Source organism: Leucopleurus acutus (assembly GCF_964270905.1).
Source record: "Leucopleurus acutus genome assembly, chromosome: 8".
Lineage (NCBI taxonomy): Eukaryota > Metazoa > Chordata > Mammalia > Artiodactyla > Delphinidae > Leucopleurus > Leucopleurus acutus.
This window is the reverse complement of record NC_139151.1, coordinates 71,023,694-71,050,376: the sequence shown is the minus strand read 5'-3', so window position 1 is coordinate 71,050,376 and position 26,683 is coordinate 71,023,694. Positions and strand designations below refer to the sequence as shown.

Genomic DNA, 26,683 nt, shown 5'->3' with positions numbered 1-26,683 from the left:
ACAATAGAGAGTTCCTAAGAATCCTATGAGATCAGAGTGACCCATACCTATTTCACAGTTGAAGAAACTGAAATGTGAAGAAGTTAAGGAATTATTAATTTTTTCATGTAATAATGGTATTGTAATTAGTTAAATGAACTCGTATTTTAGAGATATTTAAGATGATAACCACAGTTATCTAGTCTAACCAACTTTATTTCATGAATGAAGAAACTTAGATCCAGAGGGTGACTTACCTCCAATTAATATTTTCTTCTTCAGTTTCTTTGTAACTTAAAACCTGTGGCATAGATTGCCAGTGCTTTTGCTGCAAAACACTTGCTTCCTTTCCCTGTTGCCCTCTATAGTTTAGACTGGTCACTTCTGGTTCAACCGATGTTTTCTCCACCCTTTCCTTTGGTGGGGGCAGGGCTGTGATACTCATTTATATCCCTTTCATTGTCTCTCTGCATACATCTTTTCCTACTCATTTTTAATATTTGTCACAGTATCATCTTGATATTTTCCCTATTTGGGGTACTTTCAGAAATCATCTTGCAGGACTGATGAGGATAGGTAGTTTCCTAAAGATAAGAAAAGAATTCCCCTAACAAGATCTGGGAAATCAGATCACATGGGAGTTGCAGAGGATTACTGCTTGTTCAAACTCTAGGAATTAGGCTTCTAGGCAAGTTTTAGCAGAAACATGTTCTTAGATTTTGTTTAAAGTACAGGGGGAAGGATCAAGGAGTAATCAAATTGGTTGCGAGAGACATGAGTCAAAGCCAGGTAAGCAAAAATAACATGACTTGATCAGCTGATCAGAGACGGGAGCTAGATTACTACAGTGTACATGAGTAGCTTTACTAAATGGCACAGTGTCTGAATTGAGGTGGCTTAGGCTCCTTAAAGGAGTTTAACTGTGGCATGGCTGAGGAGGTATGTAGTTGTTGATCATTCTGTTATACTCTGCTCTTTTATTTTTTTTATTTTTTAATAAATTTATTTATTTATTTTTAGCTGCGTTGGGTCTTCGCTGCCGTGCGCGGGCTTTCTCTGGTTGCGGCTAGCGGGGGCTACTCTTCGTTGTGGTGCGCAGGCTTCTCATTGCGGTGGTTTCTCTTGTTGCAGAGCACGGGCTCTAGGCACGCAGGCTCAGTAGTTGTGGCTCGCGGGCTCTAGAGTGCAGGCTCAGTAGTTGTGGCACATGGGCTTAGTTGCTCCGTGGCATGTGGGATCTTCCCGGACCAGGGCTCGAACCCGTGTCCCCTGCATTGGCAGGTGGATTCTTAACCACTGCGCCACCAGGGAAGTCCCCTCTGCTCTTTTAAAACCCCATGTAATAATTATGTTTGAGCACCACATTCTAAAAGGGACCAGTGGTAGATTAGAGTGTGTCTTGAGAAGACTACAGTGTTCAGGATATAGAAGCTATGCTATTTAAGGAACTGTTGAAAAGATTGGAGATATTTTGCCTGAAGAAGCAAATATTAATTGGAGCTAATTCACACTCTGAATCTGAGTTTCTTCATCTATAATATAAAGTTAGTTGGACTAGATAATTTCTGAGATCCTTTCAGGAATAATATTTAAAGTTTGGAAAGTTGCCCTGTAAAAGAGGAAGTTGACTTTTTTTCTTCTAAAGTTTTATGTTTGGGACATAGGTTCTCAAAGCAGTTCAGGAAGTAGAATACCTGAAAATCATGGTATTCTTGTAAAACAAAGGTGAAATAGTTATGTTCTAAGTTTTCCAATACATTAAGTGCGTTGCTTTGTGCAAATTACATGGTACGTTGTACTAGATTTTGTTTTTGTTTTTGCGGTACGCGGGCCTCTCACTGTTGTGGCCTCTCCCGTTGCGGAGCACAGGCTCCGGACGCGCAGGCTCAGCGGCCATGGCTCACGAGCCCAGCTGCTCTGCGGCATGTGGGATCTTCCCGGACCGGGGCACGAACCCGTGCCCCCTGCATCGGCATGCGGACTCTCAACCACTGCGCCATCAGGGAAGCCCTGTGCTAGATTTTAATAGACAAGTGGTAGCAGGTGTAAAAGTTAAAATAACCTTTCATAGAAAGCTTAAAATTACGCAAATCCTAGTTGTTTATATTTTTCTCTATGAATTGAGAAATTCAGTTTAGTAACTTAGTTTTAAAATTCATTGTCCCAAAAAGTAAAACAAGGACCAATGGGGAATAAAACTCAAAGAGGCAGATATACAGTTAAATATCAATAAAGGAACTTATAAATAGCCATTTAATAATAGTTCCTCTCAGGTGGTCAATGCATAGTTATTGGAGGTCTTTAATCAGAGGTTTAGTGTGCACCTGTTACAAATGCTATAAAAGGATTTTTATTTTCAAAGAAAAGTTCTAAGCCCTTTTATTAACACTAAAATTTCATCATTTTGTTTGTGTACAAGAAGATAAAGTTTGGTTTGATTTAGACCAAAAGGGGGAGGTAAACAGAACACTAATAATAGGCTGATTTAAGAAGTCTGTGACACAAACATTGGCATGGAACTTTTAATTTTTCACACACCATTCATCTCTATTTAAAAACTTTTCCCTGAGGTTCATATTTTTTGTTGGGAAATAAGATTGCAGTGCCTATTCTTTATAATTACTTTACATACTTAAGTGTTCATTTCCTGTAAGAATTTTATGCTTTGTGGTAAAAACTCTGAAGGGTATTTTTCTTCTCACTCAGCAGTCTTACTTCCTATTTCCTTCTAGTGTCCTTTGTTCATAATAATCTAAATACTTTAGTTCAAATTTTTGTTTTCAAAACCAGGAAAAGGCATAGTACTTAAAACTGTCTTCTGGCAATTTAAGTTTAAATCACACTTTTAGTTAATAGCTATAATTTAGCTACTTTGAATAGATCCCAAAGATTTTAGTAGTGAATGAAATTATTTTCATAGAAATGGTTTTGCAAAGTTCTGTGGCTATTGACTTTTTCTAAAAGTTGATTATATTAACACTATAAACATGTATATCCCCATTAGCACAATGTCTAACGTTAATTTTAAAGAAGAGGTAAAGTTGAATAAAATGTGGTTTTTCATTGTCTAGCTGAATATAGTACATTAGTTGAGTAGATTACTGAAGTCTCTATAAAATTTTGGTAACGAAGTAACCAACTTTGTTCTGAAAAGCAGCTGATATGTTTATATTTAATGCTTAAAATACATTTATTGAAAACTTGGTGTTCCATCTAATTTCTGGGGTAAGATGCATGAACCTGGGAGTTGTTTAGGTGTAAAGCTTTCCCATATTCTTTTTTTTTTTGGACATGGTTTCATTTTTTTTTTTAATTAATTAATTTTTGGCTGGGTTGGGTCTTCATTTCTGTGCGAGGGCTTTCTCTAGTTGCGGCAAGCGGGGGCCACTCTTCATCGCGGTGCGCGGGCCTCTCTCTGTCACAGCCTCTCTAGTTGCGGAGCACAAGCTCCAGACGCGCAGGGCTCAGTAGTTGTGGCTCACGGGCCTAAATGCTCTGCAGCATGTGGGAGGATCCTCCCAGACCAGGGCTCGAACCCGTGTCCCCTGCATTAGCAGGCAGATTCTCAACCACTGCGCCACCAGGGAAGGCCCTCCCATATTCTTATAACTGCTTTATAGAGTATGCACTGATAAGTTTTTGTGAATTATTGCAAACCTGCATCACTTTCCTTAAACCCTTAATTTACCCTTTCCACCTCTCCTTGACCTCACTACCTTTTTAAAAAATTGAATTATAATTGACCTACAACACTGTTAGTTCCAGGTGCACAACATAATTTAGTGACTTGGCATTTCTGTACATTACAAAATGATCACCATGATAAGTTTAGTTACCATTTGTCACTATGCAAAGTTATTACAATATTATTGACAGTATTCCTCATGCTTTACATTTATCCTCGTGACTCATTTATTTAGTAATTGGAAGTTTGTACCACTTAATTTCCTTCACCTGTTTCATTCCCCCACTCCCAACCCCCGCCCCTGACCTCCCCTCTGTTCTTTTTCTTCTTCTTTTTTTTAAAAAAAGATTTATTTATTTAGGCTGTGCTGGGACTTAGTTGTGGCATGTGGACTTCTTAGTTGTGGCATACGAAGTGTTAGTTGCAGCATGCATGCAGGATCTAGTTCCCCAACCAGGGATCGAACCTGGGCCCCCTGCACTGGGAGCATGGAGTCTTACCCACTGGACTACCAGGGAAGTCCCTCCCCTCTGTTCTTTATATCTGTGAACCTGTTTCTGTTTTGTTATATTTATTCATTTGTATTGCTTCTTAGGTTTCACATATAAATGAAATCATATGGTATTTCTCTGTCTGACTTATTTCAGTTAGTATAATAACCTCTAGGTCCATCCATGTTGTCCCAAATGGTGAGATTTCTTCTCTTTTTTTAATGGTTGAGTAATATTCCATTGTATGTATATACCACATCTTTATCCATTCATCTGTCAGTAGACACTTAGGTTGCTTCCATATCTTGGCTGTTGTAAATAATGCTGCAGTGAACATAGGGGTGCATGTATCTTGTCAAATTACTGTTTCCGTTTTCTTCACAAAAATACCCAAAAGTGGAATTGCTGGATCATATGGTAGTTCTATTTTTAATTTTTTGCAGAAAAAAATACTGTTTTCCATAGTGGCTGTATCAATTTACATCCTGCCAGCAGTGCACTAGGGTACCCTTTTCTCCACATCCTCACCAGCACTTATTTGTTGTCTCTTTGACAATAGCCATTCTGACAGGTGTGAGGTGATACTTCATTGTGGTTTTGATTTGCATTTCCCTGCTGGTTAGTGATGTTAAGCATCTTTTCATGTGTCTGTTGGCCACTATACCTTCTTTTGAAAAATGCCATTTTTTAAATCAAATTGTTTTTTTGATATTGAGTTGTATGAGTTCTTTGTATATTTTGAATATTAACCCCTTATCAGCTGTATCCTTTACAAATATCTTCTCCGGTTCAGTAGACCACCTGTTCATTTTGTTGATGTTTGCTTTGCTGTACAAAAGCTTTTTAGTTTGGTGTAGTACCATTTATTTATTTTTGCTTTTGTTTCCCTTGCCTAAGGAGACATATTCAAAAAAATATTGCTAAGATTGATGTCAAAGAGCATACTGCCTGATTTGTTCCAGAAGTTTTATGGTTTCAGGTCTTACATTTAAGTCTTTAATTTATTTTGAATTTAATTGTGTATATGGTGAGAGAAAGTCCAGTTTGATCCTTTTTCATGTAGCTGTCCAGTTTTCCCAGCACCATTTATTGAAGAGGCTATCCTTTTCCCCATTATATATTCTTGCCTCCTTTGTCATAGGTTAATTCACTACGTAAGTGTGGGTTTATTTCTGGGCTGTCTGTTCTGGTCCATTAATTGATGTTTCTGGTTTTGTGCTGGTAGCATACTGTTTTGATTACTGTAGCTTTGTAGGGTAGTTTGAAATCAGGGAGCATGATACCTCCAGTTTTGTTCTTCTTTCTCAGGATTGTTTTGACTATTGGGGGGGTCTTTTGTGTTTCCACACACATTTTAGAATTGTTTGTTCTAGTTCTGTAAAGAATGCCTTTGGTGTTTTTTTTTTTTTTTTTTGACTGTGCTGCACAGCATGCAGGATCTTAGTTCCCTGAGCAGGGATCGAATCTGTGCCACCTGCAGTGGAAGCGCAGAGTCTTAACCACTGGACTGCCAGGGAAGTCCTGCCATTGGCATTTTGTTAAGGATTGTATTGAATCTGTAGATTGCTTTGGGTATTATGGCCATTTTAACAATATTAATTCTTCCAATCCATGAATACAGTATATATTTCCATTTGTGTCATCTTCACTTTCTTTCATCGGTATCTTATAGTTTCCCGAGTACAGTTCTTTTACCTGTATTGGTTAGATTTATTCCTAGGTATTTTATTATAATATTTTTGACACAACTGTAAATGGGATTGTTTTCTTAATTTTTCCTTCTGCCAGTTCTTGTTAGTGTATAGAAATACAACAGATTTCTATATATTAATTTTGTATCCTACTGAATTCATTTATTAGGTCTAACAGTTTTTTGGTGGCATCTTTAGGATTTTCTCTGTATCATATGTCATATGCAAACAGTGACAATTTTACTTCTTCCTTTCCAATTTGGATTCCTCTTCTTTTTCTTGTCCGATTGCTCTGGCTAGGACTTCCAGTTACCTTTTTTTTTTTTTTTTTAAATAGTGAAGTTATGGTTATTCTTTGTATGCACTTGCCCACCTCAGATTTATTTGCCTCTTCTTTCTGGTTTGCAGGGAAGAGATATTCCTTCTCTTTTCTCAAACTTAACTCTTTCACCTCTTTTCTTGTTCCTGTGTCCCCAAAGTATTTTTTACGATTATTCTTCAAAGTGGAATTTGTACTTACTGCTTTTCCAGTCCCTCAACATCCTCTCTTGTTCCTACCGTATTGCAGAAACTTGTTTCTGGTAGTATGAATACTAATTGCCAATCTAGTGACCATACTCACTGTCCATCCTTATTGCTTCATTTGCAACAATTGACCACGTTCCTTTCTTGAAACTTCTCTTGTATTGCCATAGTTAAATCTACTTCCTAGTTTTCCTCCTGTAATCTTTGAATCGTTTTCCTTGTCTAGTTTCTAAATATAGGCACTCCCCCAAGGTTTTGTTTTTGGTTGTTTTTAATATATCTGTTCTCTCTCGGTCAGTGCTTTATTCTTGAGGCTCTGAGATAGAGTTTGAAAGCTACTGATCTAGACTCCTTGGCTGTCTATGGTTGAGATGCAGTGATGATTAATTTTATGTGTCAGTTTGACTGGGCTATGGGGTGCTCCGACATTTGGTCAAACATTATTCTGGGTATGTCTGTAATGATGCTTCTGGATGAAATTAATATTTGAATTTGTAGACTGAGTAAAGGCAGATTGCTCTCCCTAAAGTGGTGGGCCTCACCCTAACAGTTGAAGGCTTGAATAGAACAAAAGGGCTGACCCTACCACCAAAAAAGGGGAATTCCTTCAACTTGACTGCCTTTGAGTTGGAACATTGGGGTTTTTTCCCTGACTTTGGACTCAAACTGAAACATTGGCTTTTCCTGGGTGTTGAGCCTGCCATACTCAGACTTAGAACTGTAACATCAGCTCTCTTGGGTCTCCTGTTTGCTGACTGCAGGTCTTGAGACTTGGCATCCTTTATAATCACATGAGCCAATTTCTTATAATAAATCTCTCTCTCTCCATTCATATGTGTATAAAGAGATGTCCCAGCTTGATGTCCAGTAGGTGCAGTCCCTTAGGTATTCCTCAGCCTCCTGAAGAGACTTTCCTTTTGATGGAACTTGGACCCAAAGTCCGTTTGGTTGGGATATTGCTCTGTCAGTGATCCAGATAGATGCTGACAACAATTAGCAGAGAGAAATTTCCCTGTAGAAAAGTGCAGAAATTGGATGATTCCCAGTTCTTTGTCTTTAGCTCTGGAATAGAATTTTGTAACAGAGTATTTCTAGATGATGACCAAACATCTCCATGGATTTCCAAACCCAAAATATTTACTAGAGAACTCAGTATCTTCCCCCACAAACCTCTTTGTTTCATATATTGGATAATGACATTAGTGATTTTTTCTTATTATCATTTGCCTCTTTCATTCATTGAAAAATATTTGAGGGGACTTCCCTGGTGGTCCAGTGGGTAAGATTCTGCACTTTCAATGCAGGGGGCCCTGGTTGGGGAACTAGATCCTGAATACATGCCGCAACTAATAGTTTGTATGCCGCAACTAAGAAGTCCGCATGCCACAACTAAGAAGCCCACATGCTGCAACTAAAAGATCCCGTGTGCTATAATGAGCATCCTGCATGCCGCAACTAAGACCCGGCAAAGCTGGGTCTTAAATAAATATTAAATAAATGTTTAAATATTTAAAAAAAAGAAAGGCTCTTATTTAAAAAAATTAAAAAAAAATTTGAGGACAAAATGTGTGGGCTACAAATATTAACCATTCACAGACCTCATCCTTAAAGAACTCGGGTTAGAAGGGGGAGACAAAATGTATGTGCATATAACTGCAGTATGTAATAGAAAGCCGGGAGTGCTGCATAAAAGTTTGTGCAAGATCAGTGGAGGAAAGAGATGATTTGATGCTTAAGTTGTTTGGAGTTTGAGGAAGGGATCAGGAGCAAGAGTTGAGGGAATAGGTGTGAAATTTTTAAAAAAATTGTTTTTGGTTCCAGAAAGAGTGGAAAAAAACAAAAAAATGCTAATGTTAATGTAAAGATGAAATCATTGGCAGCCCAGCTGTTTTTTACTTTGTGAGCAGAACATTTGTGTTAATTTTCCAGATTCTATTATTACCTTGATGTATGACTAGATAATTAGTTATTATAATCTATTTCTGTCACCATCAGTTGAAACTTATAACTTGCTTGAAAGGAAGGACCTAATACATGAAAGGCACTGTAAAAAATACTTTTTTGATTTTAAAAAAAAAGCATCTAGAAATGCCACTAAGGAGATTCAAAATCTATTAATAAGTGGAACATGAAAAACAGACAGAGTTAAAGAAGGAAAGATGGTTACTAGGTCAACAAAAATACGAATTTTTTATAGCATTGCTCCTGCAAAGGTCACAATGCTGTTTTTCTCTCGTGTTTTAAAGGTTTTTTTTTCAGGAGACTTTGTTGTGAGGTACTAGAATGGCATAGTGAATAAGTTAGGTTGCCTGGGTTGAAATCCTAACTCTGATTATATTAGTCATGTGACCTCATGTGCCTCATTAACTTCTCTGTGCCTCATTTTTTAATCTGTAAAATGGGGATAATAGTAATGTTACCCACCTACTAGAGCTTTGTGAGAAATAAATAATATATACATACATATATATATACACACACACACACACATACATACATGACTAAATTTCTTACAGCAGAACCTTACAGGTAAGAAATGCTCAGTAATTGCTAGATATATTTTTGTGTGGTAAAATACATATAACAAAATTACCAGATTAACCATTTTAAGGTGTACAGTTCAGTGGTATTAAATATATTCACATTGTTGTGCAACCATCACCACCAACCATCCCCATAACTTTTCATCTTGTAAAACTGAAACTCTATACCCATTAAGTAGTAACTCTCCATTCTCCCCTCCCCCTGGCCCCTGGCAACCACCATTCTACTTTCTGTCTTTATGATTTTGAATACTCTTAAGTACCTCATATAAGTGGAATCATATAATATTTGTCATTTTGTGACAGTCTTATACACTTATAATGTCCTCAAGGTTCATCCATATTGTAGCATATTGTAAAATTTTCTTTATTTTTAAGGCTGAATAATATTCCACTGTATACCTCAGTTTGCTTGCTTTTCCATTGATCTGTTGGTTTATACTTGGATTGCTTCCATGTTTTAGCTATTGTGAATAATGCTGCTATGAACATGGGTGTAAAAATATCTCTTTGATACCTGCTTTCAATTCTTTTGGGTATAGACCCAAAAGTAGAATTGCTGGGTCATATGGTAATTCTATTTTTAATTGTTTGAGAAACCACCACATCGTTTTACCCAGAGGCTACACCATTTTACATTACTACCAACAGTGCCCAAGGGTTCCAGTGTCTCCACATCCTTGCCAACATTTGTTGTTTTCTGTTTTTTGTTTGTTTGTTTGTTTGTTTTTGTGGTACGCGGGCCTCTCACCATTGTGGCCTCTCTCGCCGCGGAGCACAGGCTCCGGACGCGCAGGCTTAGCGGCCATGGCCCACAGGCCTAGCCGCTCCGGGGCACGAACCTATGTCCCCTGAATCGGCAGGCGGACTCCCAACCACTGCGCCACCAGGGAAGTCCTGTTTTTTGTTTTTTTTGTTTTTTTGTGGTACGCGGGCCTCTCACTGTTGTGGCCTCTCCCGTTGTGGAGCACAGGCTCCGGACGCGCAGGCTCAGCGGCCATGGCTCACGGGCCCAGCCGCTCCGCATGTGGGATCTTCCCGAACCGGGGCACGAACCCGTGTCCCCTGCATCGGTAGGCGGACTCTCAACCACTGCGCCACCAGGGAAGCCCTGTTTTTTGTTTTTAATAGTAGCTATCCTAGTGAGTGTGAGGTGGTATCTCACTGTAATTTAGATATTATTTTTAATAATAATAATAATTAGAAAAATACTTATTTTATAGAATCAGATATTAATTATGAAAATTACTGCTGTTCTTTTTAGGAGACAGTTGAAGGAACTACATAGTGCCTTATATTTTTTCATTGTTTTATGATTGCTATGGCAAATTCATTGGTTCTATGGAAGTAAATTTTAACTTGTTTTTAGAGGGAGCAGAACATTTAACAAATTGAACCAATGGTTGGGTTCCTTATGAACTGGATATAAAGTTTTACAAAAATATGAAATTCAGTTAAATTTGATTCTTGTCTTCAAGGAGCTTTCACATTAGGACAAATATAAAACAGGATGTAATGATACTGGTGTTTGGTTCAGACTAAGTACTTAGAAATTCTAGGAGGGAAGAAATGCTTCATACTGAATATTCATAGAAGACATTGTAGATGAAGTGGCATTCCATTGGGCCTTAAAAAATTAATAGATCTTTGACTTGTGTTGTGAGGGAAGGTTAGGAGGAAGACATTGAAGACAAACAGATTCAGAGGCAAGATAGTTCAGTTTGTGTTTCATAGGAACAGGATATGAGTCAAACTAACTTGGACATAATATTCACTTGGGAAGTTCTGGGAAATACTATTGGATTAGATTGTGGCAAACTTGGAGTGGGAAACCAGAGGATTTCTTTAGAAATATAAAAATCCATTTTTCAGCTAGTATGGTCTATTTGCTACGATACTTGTTTATGTAACACAGATTAACTTCTGTAATTGGTAAATATGGGATTGATGTCAGTATAATGGGGAGGTAGCATTCGTTCAAAAATAATCTTTCCCAGCATATCAACATTTCAAAGCAATCTAAAACAAACTCTCATAATTAAAGGGAATATCTTAGTAATGCAGGAAAATATTAGGAAAACACTGAAAGTTCTGCAGAAGTGAAAATGGTGGCTACAAGAACAGTTCCACATTCCACAGGGTTAAGCATTCTGATGAAACAGTAAGTGCAGACAGAGAAGCTGAGAAGACATTTCTGTTTGCATTAAGAACTTTGGTGAAGAAGTGTACATCCTGGGGTATATTTTTAACTTCATTGAAATTAGTCTTGCTAGAAGCAAATGCCCTTCAGAATCCGTATAACAAATTAGGAAGCAGGAGCTCCAGGGTTTAAGGAGGCTTCAGAGGATCAAAGACCATAATTCAAGGTGCAAATTCAAGTGGAGATTTAACTGCCCTAGTGTTTCTGTAAAGACTTCTTATTGTTTTAGTTAGGGCTTTGATTACACTTTTTTTTTTTTTTTTTTTTTTTTGTGGTACGCGGGCCTCTCACTGTTGTGGCCTCTCCTGTTGCGGAGCACAGGCTCCGGACGTGCAGGCTCAGTGGCCATGGCTCACGGGCCTAGCCGCTCTGCGGCATGTGGGATCTTCCTGGACCGGGGCACGAACCCGTGCCCCCTGAATCGGCAGGTGGACTCTCAACCACTGCACCACCAGGGAAGCCCGATTACACCGATTTTTGAGTAGTCTGCCTTAACTCTGTTTTTCCCATGAGCTCTGTTATTTGTAGTAGTGATTTTTCTAGAACTCAGGGCTGGTCACTTCCCCATGTACATATCACATTCTAGCAGAAGGGGCTCTGCCACATTATAAAAGCAGTAAATTAATAAAGGAGTTGTTGTCCTGAATTTTCAGTTTAATTTTCTGACAAAATCTTGTTTGTCATGGTTATGGAAATCCATTACAACTCTTGAAATTTATACACTATGTTCTCATTCACTCAAGTGTTAATTGAGAATGTTCCCATTTTAATTTTAAAGGAAATTTACATTTGAAATTTGTGCTAAATCAAGTATTTTTACGTAGTAAGTCGAAACACCTCTAAATGGACTCTGCTGCTTGGCTGTGCTTGGGTAGTGAATTTATCTTCCTAAATGTTGCACACAAATTTTGATCAGACATAAACTTAACTTTTGAAGGAATGTCAGGGTGTTTGTACAAGTTTATTAACGTAGAAAATGCCCACTAACTCCTAAAACTCATTCTCTTATGTAAAGAACCAGATGCTTTCTTGGAATTTGAGACCTAAGTTGAATATATAGAATTCCTGTTTTATTAGAGGAGTCCCAAATGGGCTTGATATCTTCATTTTCTTAAAACAGAGCCTAGTCCTTTAATTTCATTCAGCTGTTAACTTTCTGAAGTGTTCATTTCTGGAAGATTTTGAATGGAAATGTCTTTAGCGTTCCATTCTTATTGACTGATACAAAGTACAGCCTATTTCTACTTTTTTTTTTCCATCTACACATGTTTTTATTTTTATTCAACTATAAGCAAATAGCAGAATTAACACAACATTCAGCAACTCCAGACCAGCTTTTCTTACACCGACGAGTGATCAATTTAACACGTACAGACTTTCGGATTTCTGATGACTTCTCAGTCAGCCCCGCAACTCATCTAGATGGCCAAGCTTTAACAGCAAAGCGACTCTCTCCCTATTGCTTTTTCCAGTATTGCTCTTTAAAGGAGCCAGAGCGGGACACTGACAGCCAATAACCAGCCTGAGATGTATCACGTTGGGGGCTAGTGGACATGCCAGCCCCTGGTTGTCTTAGTGAGAGACAGGGCCCTGAAAACAAATGCCAGAAGATGCCGTCACACACAGCCCTGGGCTCGGGCTCACAAAGGCAGAGGCAATCAATCTTTTCGTTTTTTCAACCTCCCTTAAAGATTCTTTGATGCTCTGTTCTAATACTGCAGACCTCGTCTTTTTACCAGAATTCTTTTCCTCTTTAACGTCTGGGTTGTTATATTAACATTTTGATGACCCCATCCTAGTACCAAAGTATCCCCCACCAAAGTGGAGTTCAAATTTGATCAAAACATAAACCCCCTAGAATTATAGAGGACAGGCAGAAGGAAAAGACACCCTAAACCTAAATCTTACTGCTCAGGCCTCAGGGCAGGGGGAAGAGAAGAAATCTACATGCATCACTAAACTGAAACACTGCTTGGGAACTCTGGGACGATGTCCATCTCCTGGCTTTCCTCTGCTTCGCAGACAGCTGCTTGTAGAGTTTGGGCACATAGTCATCCCATTTGGCCTGGTAACACGTGCCGGCCCCTGGAGCCCCGAGCTCATACTTTTTGCAGAAATTCGCCACCTTGAATCTGCCACCGTGGTCTCCAGATCGGTTGCTGAGAATGGGCTCATCACACTTCAGTGGCCTGTCCTGCTCGTAAACCAGCCAGATGTAGTAGTGAAGGCCTGTGCCCTTGGGAGGCCCAGAGCCCACATAATCGGAGAGGACTGTGCCACTGCTGATGTCGTTCCCCTTCATGTTGACCACTAGGAAATGGTGCCATTCCCTGTATTTGGGGTCCTTCCTGCTGGGAGCATCCGGGTCTGTCAAGACCAAAATATACAGTTTACCTGGATGAAGGCCATCCCATGCAATGCTGGTGGGCCAGTTCTTCACCTGCGTGGGTGTCAGCACTTTACCCAGCTCGTCAACCTCTGCCCTGCCGTATTTGACCTGCAGTGGGTGCTGCGGCCTCTCATCCACTTCCTGCAGGCTCAAAGGCCCAGACTGCTTGTTGAGGTCCAGGAGCATCACGGAGCCAAGGGGGGCGGACAGCAGGGAAAGCAGCGGGAGGACTCGGTGCAGGGTAGTAGTCCAGACTCCTAGGCCTATTTCTACTTCTGAGCAAGTAAAACCAATGAACTTTAAGATAAGGCTTGGGACTTCCCTGGCGGTCCAGTGGTTAAAGATTGCGCTTCCAATGCAGGGGGCGCAGGGTAATCCCTGGTCAGGGAGCTAAGATGCCACATGACATGCGGCCTGGCCAAAATTAAAAAAAAAAAAAAGACTTAGTTGGCATTACTTTTACAAAGATAGAAATCCATACTTTAAAACTTTGTTACTGATATGATTTATTTTACCTCCATATTTTTGTACATGTTTTTATAAAAATGTGTTTGTGCTATATGCTATTTAGCGTTTTGGGGATCTTTTACTTTTAAAATAAAAACACTCTTTTTCATTACAGAAAGGCCCAAATGGGACCAGTACTTTGCCAGCTGAAAGTTCTCTTCTACAAGAAATTGAAGTACAGAATGAGGAAGTGGCAGCTTTTTGTCAATCCATTACAAAGTAAGGAATTTTTCTTTATAAAGATTATTTTTTATTAAGTAATTTTTTAAAATTTATCTTAACCAGCTTAGTGCTACTAATTATAAAATTTTTTAAGTTTTAACTATTTTCTCCCTGTGGCTAAAATGTCAAAACAATCAGTTAATTGGTACATTAACACAAACTACAGTTGAACCTGTTAGTGTTCTGAGTATTTAGAAGAAAAAATTGAGGTCAGACAGTAGATTTCTGATAGTCTATTACCGAGGGAGAATATGGCTTAAACATAGAAGTTTCATTAGAATTAGAAAATGCCTTTTTTTTTTTTTTTTTTTTTTGCGGTACGCAGCCCTCTCACTGTTGTGGCCTCTCCCATTGCGGAGCACAGGCTCCGGACGCGCAGGCTCAGCGGCCATGGCTCACGGGCCCAGCTGCTCCGTGGCATGTGGGATCTTCCCGGACCGGGGCACGAACCCGCGTCCCCTGCATTGGCAGGTGGACTCTCAACCACTGCGCCACCAGGGAAGCCCAAAGGTTACTCTTAACTGTGTTTTTAAAACTCATATTTTTCAGTAGACGTTTAAAATAGAAGAGACATTTAGGTGACTGAGAATGCAAATTGCATGTGTTAGAAATTACCTGTGCCTTTATTCCATTATACCATTATGTATGTGTGTTTAACAGTTTAGAAATAATCTTTTATCTTAATGGTTTGGTATTAATCTGGTATGTGTTTTATCTTAATGGTTTGGTATTAATCTGATATGTGTTCATCGAGTTTTTAAAATTTTCTTTCCAAACAAACCTTGTCTATTAGACTGTGTTGAGTGACTATTGCATTTAAGCTTTGCATGTTGAGAAATTAGGCTCTCTGTGATCTGCCTTTTTTTCTGCATTTGAATCTTAGTGTTATTTACACAAACTCTGCCACTAAGCTAAAATGATCATTTTTATTTATGTGTGCACACGCGCGCACACACACACACACACAAATGGCTTCTGTAATATTAAAACCTCAGATGAACTAGAGACAATGAATTCTTTTTGTAATTTATTTCTGTTAGAGTGGGATTTCAACAAATGTTTCAGAGAAGTAAGAGGGAGAGGTGTTTTTGAAGCCATGTTCTAGAAAATTCTTTCATTCCCCTCTGACCTTGGAGATTGGAGTCAGGAGAAGTCTTGATGTCTTGAAGAAATTAATGTCACTTTCTATTTTTTCCAGTGTGCAGATTTTAAAAACAAGTGTTTACACTCTTAGTAAATGCCTCATTTTTTGAAATCTCCTAAAATGATTAATTTCATTATTTTAATTCAGCTATGACATTAGTGTAAGATTGTCAGGATGATATTTGTTTACAGTTAAGCCTACTTCTAGGCCTTGTTTTTTTTTGCTTCTGTGAAATCAGGGAGTTGCACTAGTGATCTCAAGGGTCACTTTCAGTTTAAAGTTCTGTAAAATACTTTGAATCGGAACATTTAATTATTACTGCATTTTTCTTGTTTTTATTTCTTTTATTTCTTTCCTTTCACACTCATCATAATTGACAAAACTTGCTGTATCTACTAGTTACATAGGTCCAGAGAAAGTTCTCAGAGGAATGTTAGATACCAGTGGAAATTTTTTCTGCTTCATTTGTGGTCCCCTAGGGTAAGATGAAAAACTACACTTTACACTTGTCATTCTGAATAGCCTTTAATTTCCTTTCCTCATATATGGTTCCAATCTAATAGTTATATTCTACAAAAATGTCTTGATCCCAAGGATTCCCTGTAGGTTTTCACCTCTGCATTTAGTTAATTTTATTCTAAATGACGCTGACTCAAGTTTCTTATAAAGTAGTGTCAATTCAATTAAAAACCCTCATTTTTTAAAATAAATTTATTTTTAATTTATTTTTGGCTGCGTTGGGTCTTTGTTGCTGTGTGCGGGGTTTCTCTAGTTGTGGTGAGCAGGGGCTACTCTTTGTTGCAGTGCGCAGTCTTCTCATTGCCGTGGCTTCTCTTGTTGCGGAGCATGGGCTCTAGGTGCACGGGCTTCAGTAGTTGTGTGGCACGCAGGCTCAGTAGCTGTGGCTCGCGGGCTCTAGAGCACAGGCTCAGTAGTTGTGGCTCAGGGGCTTAGTTGCTCCGTGGCATGTGGGATCTTCCCCGGGCCAGGGCTCGAACCCACATCCCCTGCATTGGCCGGTGGATTCTTAACCACTGTGCCACCAGGGAAGCCCAAAACCCTCATTTTTATATGTAACTTTTTATCACTAGAATTTTTGTCCAGTAAATTCTTGTTTTCTGAACTGTCATCAGGAATTTCTGATTTTCCTTTTATCATCCTTAAGGATTTCTGAAAATTGAAGGCTTCCTTGGATATAGATAAAGTTCTTTACCGTTTTATATATTAGTTAGCTACGTGATTTGCTGTGAGTATCTTATTTCATGTGGTATTTCTTGTTTCATAGGAAACAAGAATACCAAGTATGTGAGAAACAATAAAAAATCTTAGGCTGGGTCCTGTGAAGGTCTTGTCATTGTGTTACAGAGGGGTAAGCTTGGCAGCAATCAAATATTTGAAGGTAATGTGTCCATATCTAAAGGTGCATTTCCAACATCAATTTAAGTTTATTACTTTCTATTACCTTTTTTTTCAATTACATTTCTTTTTAATATTGGATCCTTTGTGGCACTTAAGATCACAGTGCAGAAACCAGATTTATTCATTTATTCATTTATTTGACGAGATGCTTATAACGCTTACCATGTACTAGACACTGTTCTGAGTGTCCTTATAAACTTAATTCACATAATTCTCACAACAACCCCATGAAGTTAGTAGTAGTATTATCCCCATTTTATAGAAGAGGAAACTGAAGCAACAAGGAGATTGAATAACTTGCCTAAGATTACACAGCTAGTAAGTAGTACAAACAGGATTTAAACTTGGGAACCCGTCTGACTCTAGCAGTAGAGCACAAATAGTTACACTTGCTGCCTGCCTCTCCAGAACCTTTCTTATTGTCAACTCAAACTATTTTATTCTGTTTCTATAACTTGATTATTTTAATCTCTATAGAAGCGAATAGATAAAACTTCCAGCATTCATTCCGTTTATAGCCCTGTGAAAAGCAGATGGGAGAAGTGGAGTTTGTCTTCTAACTTCCAGAAAAAAGTCAGTTAAGGGAAGCCCACAGGCTTAAAGAAGGCATCAAATCCTCCTTTGTCTTCAGATAATAGAAGTGCTGTCTGGAGATGAGCCATACACCTGCCTTATATATTTAAATTTAAACTATTTTGCTACTATGAATACCAAGAACACTTCACAGGCAATTTTTTTGCCATTCCCTAAGTCTTAGAAATCACTTTGAGGGAATAAAGGCCTCATAGCACTGTAAAAACCCATTGTCTATGTTTTTCTATCATGCTAACAACCAAAAACTGTGTAGGAAAAAGGATGTCAGAAAAAAGATTTTAAAAAGACAACAAACTTTTCATCCCTCTGGCAATTACAATTTAGGTCTATCACCTGTATTGTCAGTGGTTCATTAAAAATGTACATTTTGTGAAATTATACTGTTTAGCCAAAAATCTGAAGCAGAGAACCTCATTTAATGCTGTGTATCCAGTGTGTGTTTTGTTGATGTTGATAGTGTTACCAAAGTGGTCCTGGCAGTACTTAATCTCTTTCCTTGGATTCTGTTTTTTAAAAGGCAAATGCCAGTGTTTTGGAGTTTTGACAGGGGTTCATTCATTGCCTTTCTCCTGAGCTGCTCTAGAATTGGACAGTAACACAGAATTGAATGGCTATAAGCATGCAAAGCCTTGTTCAGAGCTCTCAAATGCAGCTTTCAAAAAAAGAATTTAATTTCTTGTTTTTTGTGAATAGATTGAAGACCAGTTTTCCATATACCAATCACTGCACAAATCCAGGCTATTTGTTAAGTCCAGTCACAGTGCAAAGAAACATATGTGGAGAAAATGCTAGCGTGAAGGTCTCCATTGAAATTGAAGGATTTCAGCTACCAGTTACCTTTACATGCGATGGTAGGTTCATAGTTCCCCAACGATCTTGTTTTGCTCTGATTAGGGAGAAAATGTTTAAAATGTTAATGTTATCATTCTTTTAATAAACTGACTCAGTTATCATTAGGTATCCTTTAAAAATCTCTGTGTGTGTCGGGGTGGGGGTAAAATACTTAACATGCATTAGTTATCCCTTTAGAAATTGGCGTTCATATGGATAGTTCTGTGGTTTGGGTTAGAGAAAAAACAGTTTACTTTTATAACTACATATTTCTCTGAAAGATGCTGAGTAATTTGGTTAATCAGTGGCTCTTGGCCAAAGCCCAAAAGCATTAGCTGGCAAGGCTAATTATAGTCCTATTCTTTATATTCTAAAGGAAGACTTATTCTCTTTAAACATACCTTAAATTTTGGTTTGGGGAATCGTATGCAGTAAGAATTAATTAATTAATTAATTAATTAATTAATACTAAAATTGAAGGAAAGTAAGGTCAATAAGCTTCTTGATTGAAATAAGCATGGATAAGCATTGATAGCAAATGTTTTGATTTGTATCAAATTTTGACTTGATATATCAAGATCTGATTCATTTAAAAATATATCAAATGCCTATTGTTTGGTGCTTCATAAATGTGCACATTTATAGTGTACATCTCTTTTAAGAAATGTAACCATTTTATAGTAGAAGTGCTTTGTGTGTTTAAATAATAACTGTTATGATACATATAAATGTGTTCAGAAATGTAGCTATTGTATTAGATAGAGATTTTATGGCCTTTTCTGCCAAGCTGTTAATTTTCATGAATTCTGAATGTAGTCACTGTCTTCTAAGTTGAACATAAAAGCTCTAAGTATAGAAATAGGTTACTTTAGTTTTTAATGGTTTGTAATCTTAGTATCCAGCTATTGTGAAGAATGATAATTGAATAATACTTCCTACTTTCTATATTTTTATTCTTCATTGGATAATTTACCAGGCAAATGTCAAATGTTTAAAATGGTGATTCTTTTTCCTTATGATTTGGTTTAAATAATTGTTTGCTAGACACTGCTAAATGTCATCCTTTTTGGAGGAGTCTGTAAAACAGAGGTGGCTTTCTTAGCTTAGATCTGCCCTGTCTAATACGATAACCACTAGCTACATGTGACTATTGATTACTTGAAATATGGCTAATATAGATTGAGATGTGCTATAAGTGTAAAATACACACTGGATTTCAAAGACTTACTTTGAAAAGAGAATGTAAGATATCCCATTAGTAATTTTGAAATACCAATTATATATTGAAATGATATTTTGGATATATTAGGTTAAATAAAATATATTATTGAAATTAGATTCATCTGTTTCTTTTTACTTTCTTCAACATGGCTACTAGAAAATTTTAAATTACATATGTGACCTGCATTATAGTTCTCTTATATAGTGCTGTTTTAGATTGTAAGACATACAGTCTGAATAGGTATATACTTAGTGTTGAATGTATACAATGAAAATGATGACTAACTCTTTTACAGTGAGTTCTACTGTAGAAATCATAATAATGCAAGCCCTTTGCTGGGTACATGATGACTTGAATCAAGTAGATGTTGGCAGCTATGTTCTTAAAGTTTGTGGTCAAGAGGAAGTGCTACAGAAGTAAGTATTCATTTAATTATTGAGCAACATTTTTGGAAATTTCATTTTAATGGATTAAATTAGAAAAATTTCAAGTTAAATTTATAATCTAAAACCACATTGGGTCCTAGTGAATTGGTTTATTGGATCAGTTAACTTATATTAAGATATACGTTGTCCAAGACATTGTGTCTAAGACAGTAGAGGATCTTGCCCTTAAGAAGCTGATAGTCTTAGATGGGAAGAATGGTGGGCAATTGGTTGACAAGTGAATTTAAAGTTGTTTTTCTTTCTGCAGAGAGGCAATAGTTACATCATTAGGGACTCCATTTTCCCTTTGTAGCATGCAGTATTACTTTATACACAGTGTTTAGTTGTGATTTCCTTTTAGTTGCCTGAAATAATCATTATATGAATCTTTTTCTGAACCTACTAGAAATGCTCTGTCCCTGTTTTTTTTCCTTGTTTGTCTTCATCTTCTTTCTTCTTTGCTTTAACTCTTCTCGTGTAGAATTATTTCTCTATTTAAATGCTCACACTTGGTTAAAAAAGTCTCTGTATTTTACCATTCTCTTCAATTCCTGATGAGTAAAATTTACATTTTACTCTCACCTGTATAATTTCTAGTTTGAGGAGAATAACATTGATGAATAATTGATATATTTTAACAGTAATCATTGTCTTGGAAGTCATGAACATATTCAAAACTGTCGAAAATGGGACACGGAGATTAAACTACAACTTTTGACCTTCAGCGCAATGTGCCAAAATCTGGCCCGAACAGTAAGTGTGTACCCTATAACTGAATTGCATTTGGTTGAATCTAAATAATTTTAGATTAATTTAGATATTATTAAATATTAATTTTAGATTAATATTAGTTTGGATTAATATGTAATTCTAAATAATTGCTAATCAGCCAATTTGCAATGTGTACGTACTCTGAGAGTTTTGGGTTTGACTGGGAGTGAGGCACGCTTTATCCCCTACAGGATAAAGCAGATGTGGGGAGAGTTTTAGCAGACCGGGGGGAGACTTTCAATCATGGAGGTTTAGGTAGCATACTACTCAGAGTTGGAGGCATGTTTGAAAATCAAAGTGGAGGAATTATAAAAGTTTGGCTTGTAATAGTTTTACACAAGTTACACAATGAAAACATCAGGGTCAGTCAAGGAGAAATGAGGAAGAAGAAAGATTTTGAATGCTAAATATGGTTTTGGGGAGAAAAAGATCCACATTGACCTTTGCACCAAACTGAGAAAAATATATTATTTTTCACAAAATGAAAACTAATTCTCTGTTTTAAAACTATAGTACTTTCTTTTGAGGTTAAAGCAAAATAGAATGCAAGAAATTAGGCCATTTTATTACTGTATAAACACTTGATGACTTTTAACCTCTAAGGAGAATCATTCATTTGGTAGAATTTTAGGAGGAAAAATATCAATCATTTCTACTTTCTCTTTTCTTTATTTTCCTAGGTTTTGCTCCTATGTTAGGTAGAATTTATTTCACTTGGGTGGAAACTATTTCACAAAACTCAGTACATTTTAACAATCATTAGTAACTTCTCTTTTCAGTTTCTTAAGGCATGATGTTTTTGAGTATTTTGAATAATAAGGGTTATGGTTGAAGAGACCAGTGCCTTATTTATTGAAGGTAAGGTAGAAGGAAATTTGGTTATCATTATAAAAAATGCAGAAATTCAGATGATCTCTTCTCATCTGGTTCCCACCCCACCTTCATTTGGCTGTCCGCCATCTTTAAAAGTGCTTTTAGCGCTCCATTCTCTCTCTATAGCAGAGGCCTCGGTTCTCAAAAGTCACTTTCATTTCAAGAATTTATCATACGCTTAACCTTACTTAATTTGGCAATAGAAAGACCAAAGAATGGATTTCATTATTTGGTAAACATTTGTCTGTATGTTTATTTAGGCAGAAGATGATGAAACACCTGTGGATTTAAACAAACACCTGCATCAAATAGAAAAACCTTATAAAGAAGTCATGACAAGGTGTGGCATCTAAAACATTAATTTCAGGTTTTCAGACGTTACTTTTGGATGTGAATGCACTTATTTTGGTGAATAAAACAATCATTTTTGCATATGGTATCTTTCAGCCACAATAACTTCTTTATTTCAGACATCCTGTTGAAGAACTTTTAGATTCTTATCACAACCAAGTGGAACTGGCTCTTCAAATTGAAGTAAGTCTTAATTCACATTTTGGCTTGATGATTTAAAGATTCTTTTCTCTGTACACTCTTAAATACTAATGTTGGAATTAGATTAAATATTTTAGAAGGACTATTTAAACTATATTCTTGAAGTTGATATTTGATAACTTGTTTTCTGACCCAACATATTAACAAAAATTCTCAGTAGTGCTTGAGTTACCTGAGCTTTATTACTAAGAGGAACCTTCACTTCAATTCAAAAAGCATTTATTGAATACTTGCTATATGCTAGATGCTGGAGTTATGAGAATGAATGACCTAATCCCCACCTACCAGGAACTTAAAACTAGCAATGAAAGATTTAAACAGAATTTCAACATAGTAAATGTAGAATAGAGGTATGTTTTGGCGTCCTTTGAGAGATTGATGAGGGGCACTTCTCCCAACTTGAAGGTTCAAGGAAGGCCTCTAAGAAGGGATGCTGCCGGAGCCAAGTCTTAAACAGTATGAGTTAGCTAGAAGATAGTTGGGAAGGGCATGTGAACAAAAGTACATAGGTGCGATACATATGTGGAAGTGTAAGCACTTCTCTGATACAAAGTGTGAAGTGAAGGTTGAAAGATGAAATTGGAAATAGCCAGATATAAATTACCACCATATAATTCATGTGAAGGAGTTTTACTTTATTCTCCAGATCGGGGGCCATATCCAGTCCACTTCCCATTCTTGTAAAGAAAAATTTGGGGGACACAGCCACATCCATTTGTTTACATATTTTCTATGACTGCATTTGTGCTCTAATACTAAAGTTGAGTATTTGGGACAGAGACCATATGTCCTGCAAAGCCTGAACTATTTACTATTTTCATTTTACAGGAAGAGTTTGTTGACCCCTCCTGTAGCCATTCAAGGTGTTTTAAGCAGAGGGTAGGAAGTGGAGTGGGGTGGGGTGGGTGACTTGTTTAGTCTTGAGCTCTGAAGTCACTCTGGCCAAATTGTGGAAGTTAAATTTAAACTTGGCAGGATTGGTTTCAGGGAGACTACTTAGGAAAGTTTTTGATAGTAGTCCAGGTAAAAGACAGTGAGTGTGGTACAGGTAAAGAGGAGGGACTGATTAACAATATTTAGTAGATAAAATTGGTTAGATTTTGATAGGTAATGAGATGTAAGAGAAGAAGAAATAGTGTAGGATGACCTCCAGATTTCTAGCTACTGTTATACTTTTTATCAATATATAATTATGTTGATTTATCCAACAAATATTACTGAGTATCTCCTCTCTCAAGGCACTGTTGTAGGTGCTGAGGATGTGGCAGGGGACAAAAGAAACTGTAATCCTTGCTCTTTAGAGAATTTACATTCTAGTTAGAGGAAACAGAGTAAAATAAACTAGCAAGGTATATGTTATATCAGGTGGTAAGTGCTATTAGAGAAACATAGAGGAGGGTAATGTTGCAATTTCAAATAAGGTAATCAGAGAAGGCCTCATTGAGAAAATGAACTTGAGTAAAGAACTGGAGAAGGAGAGGAAGAAGCTACCTGGTTATCTGGGGGAGAAGTGTGCCTGGTATGTATAAGGTCTGCTAGGCTAGAATAGAGTGAGGAAGGGGGCAATAGTGGAAACAAATGAATGAGGAAGATTTTTTTTTAGTCACAGGAGAGAGAATGATGGCTTGGACCAGAAGTGATGAGACGGGGTTGAATTCTGTGACAATTTTGAAGTTAATGCTAGGAGGATTTACCAATAGATTGGATGTGGAGCATGAGAGAGAGAGAGAGAAGCATAATTCCAAGGTTTTCTACCTGAGCATTTGGAAATTTGGAGTTGCTTTTAGTGAGATGTAGAAAACTTAGAGAAGAACAGGTTTGTGGGGAAGACCTGAACTCAGTTTTGGACATTATGTTTGAGATGACTATTATTCATCCAAGTAGTGATATTGAGTAGGCAGTTGGATATGAGTGTGGAATTTAATGGAGGAGATCCAGGCTGGAGATAATAAACTGGGGAATCATCAGAATATAAATATTTTGCAGCCATAAAACTGGATGAGATCACCAAGAAAACCACTGCAGGTAGAGAAAAAAAAAAAAAGTTCAAGGATGGAGCCATGGATATACTCCCATCTTATAATAAAACAAAAAATCCACATCCCCCTGCAGCAATCACCCTACTTCTCTGTTCTCCTTATAGCAAAACTTGAAAGTTAATCTGTTTTTTCTGCTTATACTTCCTCTCTTCTCATTCTCTTATGAACCCACTCCAACCAGGCTTTCATTCTCAATGGTTCTCTGAAACTGCACTTAAGATCATCAAGGACTTCAATGATCAGGATTCCAGTAATAAGTTCTTAGTCTTTCTTTTTCTCAACTTTTCTATCGTGTTTGATAGAGTTGATCGTTTCTTCCTTCTTGAAACACTCACATGGCTTCTGGGATACCACATTCTTGGTTCTCCTACTTCCAGTGTCTGCTCTGTGTTCACTCTTACTCGTGGCTTCAGAGCTCCTTATGATCTCCTTATCTTCCTGACCTCTATAACATTAGAATGCCCAGGGTGCTCAGTTCTAGGACCTCTTTTCTTCTCTCTGTATTCACATCGTAGGTGATCTCGTTTAATCTCATGTCCTTAAATACCCTACATATGTTGATCATCACTTCAGATTCAAGTGTCTGTTACTTGATATTTTTATATGAATGTCTGACATCTCAAATTTAAGATATATGAAACTGAATTTTTATGCTATCCTTCATATCTATTCATCAGTCTTCCCCTTCTTAATAAATGGCAACTCTGTCCTTCCATTTGCTCAGGCCAAAACCTTGTAGTCATGTTTTATTTCTCAAGAAAAAGATATTTCACATCCCATATGCGGTCTCATTCCTGTCAGCTCTGCCTCGAAAATACATTCAGAATGTGACCACCCTTCATCACTACCAAAACTATACTCCTAGTCAGCTATAGTAGTTAACAGCAGTTCCTTACTGGTCTTCCAGCTTCTACCTGTCCTTCTATAGCCTGTCTTCAATAGGCAACCAAAATTATCTTTTAAAAATAAATCACTAAATGCAATGTGGTATCCTGGATTGTATCTTAGAAGAGGAAAAATACATTAGTGGAAAAACTGGTGAAATCTGAAGAAAGCCTGCAGTTTAGGTAATAGTAATTTAATGAGTGTTAATGTCTTAGTTTTGACAAATTTAACATGGTTATGTAAGAAGTTACTTAACCCATTTTCCTTTAATGTTGAATGAGAACTCTCTTTACTATTCTTGCAACTTTTCTGTAAATCTAAAATTGTTCCAAAATAAAAAAAAAATTTAAAAAATGAATATAATCACAGAAAGCAAATGTAAAATAAGAGAAAATCAAAGCCAAAAGATGGTTCTTTGAAAAAATTAATAAAATTTGTAAACCCTTAAAAATATTAAATCATGCCACCCTTTTGTTCAAAATACTGTTTACCACCTCAGTCAGTAAAATTCAAATCCCTAATTGTTGCTTCAAGGCCCTACACATTCTGACCCACTACCTCTCTGATCTGGCTTCCTACCCCTTTCTTCCTTTGTTCTAGCTGATCTGCAGGTATGCTCCCCAGCTGGGACCCTTGTGCTTATCCCTTCTTTTAATGCTCTTTCCCCAGATACTTGCATGACTTACCCTTTCAGTTTATTAACGTCTGTGCTCAAATGTTGTCTAATCAGAGAGCTCTTCACTGACCATCTTATCAGAAATAATAGTGACTCTGTATAGCTTTATTGAGGTATAATTTATATACTGTAAAATTTACCCATTGGATGTGTACAATTCAATGATTCTTTTAGCAAATGCATAGAGTTGTATAATTGTCACTACAGTCCACATTTAGGATATTTTCATCACTCCCAGAAGTTTCCGTGTACTACTTTCCAGTCATTCCCCATTCCCATCCTCAGCTCCAAACCACTACTGATCTGGTTCCCGTCTCAGTAGGTTTGCCTTTAATGGAGGTTTCCTGTAAATGGAATCATACCTTATGTAATCTTTTACATGTGATTTCTTTCACATACCATACTGTTCTTAAGCTCTGTCCATGTAGTGTGTATCCACAATTTTTTTTTTATTGCTGAATACTTCCATTGTACGGATATACCACATTTTATTTATCCAGTTACCCAATAACTGACATTTTGAATGTTTGTAGTTTTTGATTATTATGAATAATGCTGCTATAAACATTCATGTATAAGTCTTTGTGTGGATGTATGTCTTGATTTCTCTTAGGTAGGTTTATGGGAGAGGTCAGGAAGTTGCAAAGTTCTGATCCCTCCTGGTCTTAGTTTTCTAGGGATAAGATGTTAATTTATTTCACTAAAATGAAGTTAGGGTGGCAAGTAGGGGTTTTGAGGCAAGGAATAATGGTTGGCTTCATCTTCTAAGGGGAATGGGAAAGAGAGCTGACCAGGGCTTGTAAAAGGAATGTTAAATGGCATGCAGATGCCTGCTGAAATTGGAGACTGTTGGATCTTTATGGTTGTGAGATTTTCTTTAGAAGAACTAGCTGCCTGGTAGAAGAAGCAGAGAAGTCTCTGAGCTCAGAGAACAGGTTTGGTCAGAATGAGGGTGTGAGGGCTGGAAGCAAAGGAGATTATGATCAGAATATGGTATTGTGGTTAAGATTCTGATAGGGT

At 37.3% G+C, this 26,683-nt stretch overlaps 2 protein-coding genes across 3 annotated transcripts in view; one reads left to right on the top strand and one right to left on the bottom strand.

Moving 5' to 3' along the window:
- PIK3C2A (phosphatidylinositol-4-phosphate 3-kinase catalytic subunit type 2 alpha) overlaps positions 1-26,683 on the top strand; it is a 99,238-nt gene that overhangs the window by 29,752 nt on the left and 42,803 nt on the right. For both annotated transcript variants that reach the window (XM_082845754.1, XM_082845753.1), the window contains exons 3-8: positions 14,126-14,229; positions 18,083-18,240; positions 19,738-19,858; positions 20,509-20,620; positions 21,772-21,851; positions 21,982-22,045. In XM_082845754.1, coding sequence (XP_082701880.1) covers positions 14,126-14,229; positions 18,083-18,240; positions 19,738-19,858; positions 20,509-20,620; positions 21,772-21,851; positions 21,982-22,045 — 639 coding nt within the window. The remainder of the gene's footprint in view (positions 1-14,125; positions 14,230-18,082; positions 18,241-19,737; positions 19,859-20,508; positions 20,621-21,771; positions 21,852-21,981; positions 22,046-26,683) is intronic.
- Positions 13,033-14,099, bottom strand: LOC309964875 (phosphatidylethanolamine-binding protein 1-like; the record flags this gene model as incomplete). Its single annotated transcript, XM_082844064.1, has 1 exon — positions 13,033-14,099. The coding sequence occupies exon 1, from the start codon at positions 13,687-13,689 to the stop codon at positions 13,033-13,035; it is 657 nt and encodes a 218-aa protein (XP_082700190.1). The 5' UTR covers positions 13,690-14,099.